General features: G+C 42.1%; 1 protein-coding gene across 2 annotated transcripts in view; it reads left to right on the forward strand.

The window, feature by feature from the left end:
• The window catches only part of LOC111668672 (solute carrier family 41 member 1-like), a 19,092-nt gene that overhangs the window by 3,055 nt on the left and 5,687 nt on the right, over positions 1-10,350 (forward strand). The window contains exons 1-8 of one of the 2 annotated variants that reach the window (XM_023424792.2): positions 21-1,267; positions 2,870-2,977; positions 3,321-3,392; positions 4,759-4,903; positions 5,050-5,196; positions 5,523-5,667; positions 5,761-5,840; positions 8,392-8,526. In XM_023424792.2, the coding sequence (XP_023280560.1) occupies positions 1,073-1,267; positions 2,870-2,977; positions 3,321-3,392; positions 4,759-4,903; positions 5,050-5,196; positions 5,523-5,667; positions 5,761-5,840; positions 8,392-8,526 (1,027 nt within the window). In that variant the 5' untranslated portion in view covers positions 21-1,072. Of the gene's footprint in view, positions 1-20; positions 1,268-2,869; positions 2,978-3,320; positions 3,393-4,758; positions 4,904-5,049; positions 5,197-5,522; positions 5,668-5,760; positions 5,841-8,391; positions 8,527-10,350 lie in introns of those variants that run through there. The other variant, XM_087178860.1, reaches the window with a different exon arrangement.

Below are 10,350 nucleotides of genomic sequence, written 5' to 3' on the forward strand. Positions count from 1 at the left end.
CCCCCCCCACCCACACACACACACACACAGTCCTTCTTGTCCCTCCCTCCACCACAGAGCGCCGTCACGTCTCATCTGTCCGTCTGGAATCAGAGGAAAGCCCCCGGCAACGACACCACATTCGCCGTAGCTCTTCAGTCAAGCCTCAGGCGTCCCACCGTCCATCAGCGTCCTCTTCACACAGCTCGCAGCCTGGACGGACATCCCGGTGTTCCCCTTATCAAAATGGGGAAAGGGCTACAGAGTGGCGAAGCTCACACGGGGCACCAGCACAGCGGCGAGGAGCAAGAGAAGGAAGTGTGGAGGGAGAAGGAGGAGAAGGAGCGGCAGCACAGGAGGGCTGAGAAGAAACTGCTGGCCTTCTGGATGTCCCTGTCCCACAGGACCTGGACCTTCTTCAGGCCCCGCGACAGACCCGGCTTCCAGCGCTCTGCCTCGGCGGCCCGCCTGCTGAAGAGTGAGGCATGAGAAGAGAAAGTGTGTGTGTGTAGCTGTAGTGAGTGCATGCATGTGTGTGTATGTGTGTGTGTATGTGTGTGTGTGTGTGTGTGGAGGTCTGTCAGTAGCAGAGTGTCAGAAGAGGCCTCACAGACCTGCTGTCAAGTGGACCTGTGTGTGTGTGTGTGTGTGTGTGTGTGTGTGTGTGTAATCCATTCAAGTGGATGAAAGCAACTTCCTCCGACTAGTCCACCATTTGCAAAAGTACTTTGTGTTGCTGCCCTGCCAGAGCGGGAGTGACAGGTGAAGGGCAAAACAAGCTTGTTGAGTCTTTCTTTCTCGCAGGAAAAAAAAACTTAAAGAAGAACTGTTTTCACCAAAGAACCATCAGCTGTGACATTCGAAAGAGGCCGGTGCGAGAACTTGGGAACACACAGACAGAAAGAAATATTCCTCTCTTCCTCACCACTTCTCCCTCAATCGAGATGGATCGTCACATCCTCCTCAAATCAAACTGACTAATCCAACACAAAGTTTCGGGAGCAGTTTTTTGTGGCACAGAAGAACTGTCCCTCCCCACCAGCACATCGCAGCAGGGCTTTCCGGGCAGCGATGGGTTAACAGCGGATCAGCCATGGTGGTGACCCATCTGGCTCTGGAGCTGCGTTTCCAGGGGAAGAAGCTGAGGGGCTTCACGTGTAAACTGACCCGCTCAGCCCACGGCTTCCTGCCAGAGAGCTCGTGGGTCATCGCAGCCCAGGTCCTGCTGCCGTACCTGGTGTCTGGCCTGGGCATGGTGGCAGCCGGGATACTCATGGATATAGTGCAAGTATGGAAAAAGTGCTTGTGCGTGTGAGGTTACATGTTTCCACTGATACTGGTTTCCTATGATGAGTCATGTGGAAACACTAGCAACAGATACTAGACAGGCTTTTTCATGATCACCACTGTTTTCCATGGTTTCATTTTTTCCTGTATCATTATCAGGTAAAGGGGAGGTGAGTTGCTGAAAGGCAGAGGGAGTCAGACAAAGGATGAATGTTTATGTTGTTAAATCTGTCATTTATGGGCAATCCTTGCAGACAAAAAACACTTTAGAAAAATAATCATTTCTGTGCTGAGTGCAAAAGAAAAAAAAAAAAAAACCATCACAAAAATCTCCTCCAGCAGGATTTGGCTCCGTAATTATTATATATTTACATACAAATGACAGAACATACAGGAGGACAAACAGCAGAGTCAGAAACCGAGACAGAGCCACCTGATAGCTCTCACCCTGTTTAACCTCTTGTAAGAGCATGACATGACTGAATTATGCAGCAGGTCAGCCAGCCGCTGGTTGAAGCATAAAGAGCCGACAGATCAGGTTTCAGTTACAATTTATCAAATCCATCCACACTCACAGGTCAAACGGTCGTGGTGAGAGGTTGAGAGAAGCATGATTAGCCTATTAGCATATTTAAATATACAACAGGCACTTACTGTACTGTATATATGTTGTTGAGTACGTGCCTTTAAAGGGGGACTCAACAAGTCTGTTTACAGTTCTCCACTACTATGTATTTGAAAAATATATAAAGCCTGACTCAAATGATGTCACTTGAGTCAGCATAATTTCAGACTAAAGACTATAAGTTTGAAAATGTACAATTTGTCTGTAACCTGCTCCTCCTATCGGCTAGAGGCTACGTTCGCTGCTTTTTGTTGCCTCGTGGGTAATGTAGGTGCCAGGTTTTGACAAAGAAGAACGTGTGATTTAAGAAAGGTGATGTCTCTGGTTCTGCTGTGTTGATTCTGATAGCTGTCCATCGTAGGCCAACAGTGTTATAGGAGTGCAATGCTGAACCAGAGGAGAACTCTTTCAAAGCCCCTGTTTTTCTCAAAAAAACCCTTAATATTCATGAATAGATGAGCAACAAAGATTTGACAAAGTTTGAAAATGTATCAATAGTTGAACACTCAAAAACCTATTCAGGACTGTCATTGCGTATTCAAAAAGTTGCTAAATCCATATCGGTGCAGGAAAGTACGTGATACCACTTTCTTAAAGTGGAGACTCGTCCACTTCAAAGTGGTGAGAAAAATAAAACAAGAACTGCACAGAAGGAAATAGCTCATGTGAAATGACCGAGGCTGCTTTAAATTGGCAGAAAGTCACGTGTTGATATGCGACCATGTCTGAGAAAATAGGTTTTCAAGTCCTTTAAGAAGGCTTCATTTACTGTTGGCAAGTGATTCAAAAGCTCATTGTTGTGTGTTTCTGATATTTGCAGCGTAGTGAGAATAAGAAACATTAACCTCCATTGGTGGGTTTTTTAAGAATTACAGTACGAGTCTAAATGCTCTTGCTATGCGATTCACTGTGTGTATTTGAACAGGGGGCTGGTTGGGAACAGACCGTGCACTGAAAGACCACTGTGGTGTTTTTCAGCACTGGGAGGTGTTCACTGAGATCTCAGAGGTGTTTATCTTGGTGCCAGCCCTGGTGGGGCTGAAGGGGAATCTGGAGATGACATTGGCATCCAGACTGTCAACAGCAGTGAGTGGAAACACACTCACTCACTCACTCACTCACTCACTCACTCACTCACTCACTCACTCACTCACTCACTCACTCACACACACACACACACACACACACACACACACACACACTCAGAAAGAAATAGAAACAATCATTTTTTATTTGGTCTGTTTTGTTTCTTATTATTATCTATGCACATGTAGACAAATCAGATAATTCATCAGGGTGATTCTGACATCACTCATACGAGCAATTAGACTGGACCTGTAAAGCTTTATGGTGACAAGTGATAATTAACTTTCCACTGTAACACTTGGAAAACATGTGATGTGTTAAGTAAAACCATATGTGTCCACAGGCCAACACAGGGCAGATGGATGAGGCTCAGCAACAGTGGAGGATGGTGTTCTGTAATCTGGCTCTCATTCAGGTGACACACTCATTAATCCTGTTAATAACACACTGCACACTTTACTCTTCTGGCTTCAAGACACTTGAGTTTAACTCAAGGAGCTTTGCTGCCCTGATCCTCCCCGTCTGACAGAGCACTTCACTTATACAGACCAGATGATGGTGGCAGATAAAATGGTTGTTATGATAAGACTCTGGAGCATAAAATCTAAGAATTGGGCTCATTCTTCCATTGTCTGCTTATACGTAAAGCCCCTGTACCTGGTCAGTTAAGCCAGCGCTTCACATCAAGGACCCTAAACTGACACAAAGTAGACCACAGACTCACATCTGATAACATTTTTTGCTTTGAGATGTTTGATTATAGAAAGTGTTTGAGTCCCATGAACCAAACTAGTCATACATTCTGTCATTGTGTTACTTGGATGGAATTATAGAGAAAATGAATTATTTAACTGAATTAATTACTTTTTCCTGGAAACCCCCTCAAGGGCCCCTGGGGGTCCCTGGAACCCACTTTGAGAACCACTTAGCTAAGTAACCCCTTGACTCATTTTGTTGGATCATGCGATGAATAATACTCAAACACAGACACTCAGGCACGTCTAATTGAAACTGATATGACAAATACAATAACATGGAAATATGTATTAGGCAGTGATAGTTTATCTGAGTCTGCTCAAAGAATGGCTAGTTTGTTAAGTGCACAATATAATTATTTATTTGACCAATTAAGTACTGAAAAAGTGCGTGAAACTCATTAGCACATGAGTAAGTCATGTTGCAAACATACTTTTAAAGGGGAAATACAACATTAATACACAATGCTGAGCTTAGCCACCTACCTCGCGTATGTTGCAATGAACCGGAACAGTTTCAGTTGCCAGTGCTATTTACCTACTAGTATGCACACATGGATATATGAATTTATGGAGTGATGAATGAATTGGATTTTCAGATAAAGAAGTTAATAGGTTGTGTCACCGTCTTATTTGTCTTGATGAAGATGAAGTATAGCAGATGCAGTCTTGTAAATAGTTTTCAGTTTCAAATAGAAAAGAAAGGTTTAGATTAGATGAGACACAGTATCCTCCTCTTCTCCTGTTTAGATTCTCTGTGTTAACGTGTATTTTTCAGGTGCAGATGATATATATCAAGGTACAGATATAATATCGACCTGCAGGATGATGATTTCCAATTCTGTTTTTTCCACACATTTTCCATGCCTCTCTTTATCATTTACATCTTAATGCTGTCTTCTGTCTTTTCCTGACTGAAGACTGACAGATAGATTTAGGTAAATAGATATATAGGTACATACTGCAGATAAGAGAGATCTATAGATTGCTAAATAAATTCACCTCTGCGCTGTCCTCCACCTCCAGGTGCAGGCCACAGTTGTGGGCTTCCTGGCAGCGGTTGCAGCAGTGGTTCTCGGGGGTCTGACCAGGGGGAGAGTGGATGTTATCCAGGCTGCTATCCTGTGTGCCAGCAGCGTCACCACTGCTTTCATTGCTGCCCTGTCTCTAGGTCAGACAAAGGCACAAGCCCACTTTGAGAACCACTTAGCTAATGGCTGATGATACAGAGTAGATACACAGAATACAGTAGAGTCTATGAACTTAGTGTGTTGTTCTTTGTCTTCTACCTCAAGTCTTTGTCGTATGCTTTGTCAGGTCTGGTGATGGTGGCAGTGATCATTGGCTCCAGGAAAGTGGGCATCAACCCGGATAACGTGGCCACACCCATCGCCGCCAGCCTCGGAGATCTCATCACTCTGTCTTTGCTCGCTGGTGTCAGCAGCTTCTTCTTCTGTTACCGAGGTCAGAGGTCACAAACACGGTGACTCTCAGTGCATTGTTTGTTGCCCCTGTGATACCAGTTTGTTTGTGAAAGAGGTTTGGAACCTGTTTCAAATCAGTTACTTTGATAGAAAAGGGTCTTTGCAAGAGATGAGGAGCAGAAGATTCACACAATTGCAAGTCAGCATTATTGTTGTGATGGAGTATTTCAGCCAGAAGAGGGCAGCAAAGTCAACAACTGACAAAGAGACAGTATCCGTGAATCTGTTTGTTTTCTTCTCTAAAAAAAAAAAAAAAAAAAGCAAAAAGAAATTGACTGATTTATTCTGTGCTATGTTGTCCTGCAGACATGTGGTACCTGCCTCCCGTGGTGTGTGGCCTCTTGCTGCTCCTCATCCCGGCGTGGGTCATTATTGCCTGTCACTCTCCACCAGTCAGAGAGGTCCTCAGGTCAGGCTGGCAGCCGGTCATTTTGGCCATGTCCATCAGCAGGTGAGCCGACAGCCGGCGGGAATCTCATAGCCACAGCATTTTCACAAAGGTGTCCCGCTGAGACTCACGCACTGTGTGTTGTCTTCTTCCCAGTATTGGTGGTCTGATTCTGGATAAGACAGTGAGTAATCCAGACTTTGAAGGTATGGCAGTGCTCACCCCAGTCATCAATGGTGAGTAGAAAATGAACTCTACTTACCTTTAACTCCCACTATTTAGCATTTATAAGCAATATATAAAAACAATATATAAAAACTTAAATTGTTGTACACTATAATGATATTTTAAGCAGATGTAAGGGCGTTTTCATTCATGTATTTTGAATAAACAGGTACTGAAGTATAAAATAAATACACCTTTACAGTAGTTTACAAAGTATTTATTTTCTCTTTATACACACAAATCATACACGAGAAATTTTCATCTGTGGACTTGAATTTTTAGAACTGAACAGTGTTAAATATTCAATTTAAGTGTTTATATTTAAGTGCCCAATATTGAAAAACTGCGTTTTAACTTGAACCCTAATTTATGAAATTGCAACATCAAATTGACAACTAACATTTCAAAGAGGGCGATGTTTGTAAAGATTTCACAGCACAAGTGAACACATCAACATGCAGGTGGCACTAAAGGACAAGTCAGGGGGTCACTTTAGTACATTTATCTGACAGCTGTAGTTGCTGGGTACTTTACATATTGAAGGCTTTACACACACACACACACACACACACACACACACACACACACACACACACACACACACACACACACACACACACAGTATTTTCAGCTGAACTGGCTGATTAGACCTTTAGTCCGGTGTAAGGTGTGAGGAGCTGTGCAGGCATAGAACCAAACTCTATGGGTACATCTCACTTCCTTTAATGGCATCCATCTCTTCCTCACTTGTGTCTTTTCCTTACCTCCTACTGGAAATGTTGCAAGGAGAGAGAAAACAAGGAAATACGTGAAATTGAAATGAAATTTAGATGTCCTTTCCTCTGAATCATCTCAGGTGACGTCTCCTTTTTTTTTTGACATCAGCACAGCAGAGTGTTTATACATCATGTTGTTCAGCTGAATGTCTTCCACAGAGGATGGTCTCATGCATCCTTGCTCATGGCTCCTCAGGGATCCCTCCTTGCTCTTTGCTCCTCGCTCCTCACAGCAGAAATAAGAGCTTTGAGACTTCTTTCAAGATGGAGGACGATTTCCAGGTGAAGCGAGGATCAAGGAGCAAGGGAACAGTTGAATCAGGGAAATGAGATGTACCCTATGCTCTAATAATGAAATGTATCAGAAGTAACAATTCAATAATATATAATAATGTACTGACAGGGTTCACTTTGTGTAATGAATACTTAAGTACATTTTTCTGAAAGCACTTTTAACTTGTACCACAGTAATTTTAGACAGTGGTATTGGTGGTATACTTTTACTTAAGTAAAGCATCTAAAAACTTCCACTTTTGAGGGCTCAAGAGATGAAGTTAGGATAATAACTTTCATCACTTCTATCTAAGATAGATATCATTGTGGATATAATCCCTTTAATTGAAGATGAAACAATTTATGCCACATCCTCTAAGCAAAGAAATGAATACTGACATGTTTTCCCTGAAGGAGAAAGCAGAGCTGGGATTTGGGCTTATGGTGTTTAAACAGTCCTAATCTTTGAAGAATGATAATTAAACTTCATAACTAGCTTCATTATTATCAATAAAAAAAGCCTTGTGCCAACTGATGTCATGTGGAAATTGCTGAAGCATGCAGGTGCCCTGCAGCTATCACTGTCACCCTGACAGTGAAGAACTAACAGTGCTAAAGGCAAAGCTCAACTTTTAAAAGGCTTCGGATATGAAGTATTAATCAGTCATGAGGTATTGAAGTGCTGCTGCATATAAGCAGTCTGTCCTCCCTGTCAAAGGAACCTCAGAGAGGCCAGATCTTAACCGACTGAAGTTCGTCGCTCACAAAGCAGCATACTAAGTAGAGAGCAATAACAATGGTCTTTACATAAACCACAGGCCTGATCAGAATGCCAACTATGCGTTCACTGGCTCCTGTTTCCGCAGCATCTCTGCCAGCTTCAGTGCCACCAAAGACTCCTGCATGTATTGCCATCCCAGGACAGGAAGTGCATTTGCATTCCAATTCAGCGCTCTTCCCTCCTGCCCTGTTGACCAGAAACACTCCTCCTGTTTGGCCCAAATGATCCATGTGCTTTAAAGCTCTGCAAGCCAAGAGGTTCTGTTCTGCTCCTAATGAAATCAGCCTGAGGGGAGAGTAATACTACGATGAATATGGCACAACATCCAAACTGACTTTTCCAGACATTTAGAGAAATAAGTCTCATGGGAGCCTGTGAGTTAGGGATAACTGCTGAATAGATTTTAAGCAGAATTACTGTTTGGACGGTGAATCATTTTTCCATGTTATATTGTGCAGTGACTTCTCAGCCTTTTGTATGGAAAAGAGAACAATGGCAACTGAAGATGGTGATGCAGTTTGTCCAGTATGATTGTACGATGAGAGCTGAACATTGGCAAATACCTAAGTAAAACCATATCAGTATTAAAACACACTTGTTTTTGGTTGGATCTTGAAATGCAGTTCTATATTTTATCGTCTTATTCCAAGTTTGATTAAATGTTTGTTTTGAAAACTGATCATTTCTAGACTTTGGTAATACTTACATCAGTTCTTCTCTATCTCCATGCAGGTGTAGGGGGAAACCTGGTGGCCATCCAGGCCAGCAGGATGTCCACCTACCTCCACTACTGGAGTGTCCCTGGAGCTCTTCCATTTAAAATGAGTGGGAACTGTCCTGGACCTTGTGCTACCTTCTGCTCCTCAGGTAAGAGACAAATACATGACTACAAGGTGCTGTGTACAACTGTAGCATCAGAAATTATGTTTTTATTCCAAATAATTTAACTTGAGTATTCAAGTTTTATTTTGACTGGACTGCAAAGATGGGGCCAACCCTATAAACACAAATCTGTGACTGACTGACTGATATACTGTGTCTCTTGCTATTTTGAGTGCATAAGTACGTTCAGTTTGAGTTTGAGTTTCCCAATTAGCCCTTGCTCTTTCAAAATTAAATGTCTGCAACAGTTTCTATTAGGGGGTTGTTTACAGCCTGCAGTGTTTCCAACTTTGAGAGAGATTTAGAGAGTTTTGGGAAATACTCTTATTTACTTTTTTGACAAGAGTTAGATGAGAAGATCAATAGTAATCTGACTTCTGTGCAGAAAGTACGAAGCTGCAGCCAGCAGCTGGTCACAAAGAACATCAATGCTAAGATACTAACTGATTTTAGATCAGTTGCCTCGAATCCATTAATAATTGTTAATTGTTAAAAACCTTGATTTGTTGACTGTGGATGGAAAACTTGATCCACTGCAATTAGCTTATCAGGGAAGGAAGGGTGTGGAGGATGCAAACCTTTTATATACTTAAAGGAGCTGTTTCTAAGTTTTGCTATTGCTACATAGCCAGTGTTAGCATTAACAGCTTCTTACCAGTCTAGAAGAAACGTTGTGAATTCAGCATCAAACTTCATTCCTTTACTCACCAAGAGCTGTCTCCAGAGGTGGAAAGCAATGTCAGTGTTAACTCTTGTCTCTATCATATCTTTTCTTTTACTGAAGTTAGCATGCTAACCAGCTAGCCCTGGCCCATCTCATCACTTTCCAATCTGCCCTGAAGACATAGCGCTGCTCAGAGGATGTATTATAACCTCTTACTATACTATACAGAATTTGTAGTTACGTCCACAGGCTCGCTACAAGGGTGCGTCCTTTTGCCCTTACTCTTTATTATGTACACCAGGCTGTCAGAAGGGTGGTTATTTGGTCAAATTTTCTGACGACGCTGTGTTACTGTACCTTCTCCAAGGTTCAGAATCAGACCATGGCAACGCTCTTCCTCAATTTATTTCCTGGTGTGATAATGACTTCTTATACTTAAATGCAATTAAAAACAAAGAACTAATGTTTTACATGCAACTGAAGCAGCCACAGAGTGCATAATACACAATGAAAGTGTAGAAATTGTCACAACATACAAATATCTGGGTACTGTTTTCGGTGACCATCTTAAATCTGACATGAAGAATTCAACTTCTCCACAAACTAAATTCTTTTATTGTCAGGCCTGTCATCCTCTTTTATTAAGGGATTTTGCGCTTTTTTTTACCAGAGTCAAACAAGGAGACCTGAATTCTTTCTGCAACCAACTGTAGCGTTAAGCCATATTTTAGAATTTACTCTCCTTGAAATGAGGCACCAGTCCTCTAGGAGGACAACAATGAATTACTTCATTGCCAGATTTATCATCTCATATCGGAAGCCATGACTTCTAGATTCAATGGATCTCCAGTCTCTACGTCAAAAGAATACAACAGGACCACAACTGGGTGTAAATAAAAGTTTATTAACTAAACGACTATCTACAGAGTAAATGCAAGGTGTAATAATCATAAAGATGAAAATAATAATGAAATGAGCAGTGTGATGAGTTGGCAATGGTGGGAGAGAATATGTTATGGCTATACACTATGGCTATACAGCTAATGATGCTACGTCTACGAATGAGATTTGATGATTAAATATTGCTATATTGCTATATATGCCATGGTAACCCTGGAGACGCGGGATCTAGGTGGATTCTCCTG

Source organism: Seriola lalandi, unplaced genomic scaffold (assembly GCF_002814215.2).
Source record: "Seriola lalandi dorsalis isolate HSWRI2012SDOR001 ecotype SW California unplaced genomic scaffold, Sedor1 jcf7180002054748, whole genome shotgun sequence".
Taxonomy (NCBI): Eukaryota; Metazoa; Chordata; class Actinopteri; order Carangiformes; family Carangidae; genus Seriola; species Seriola lalandi.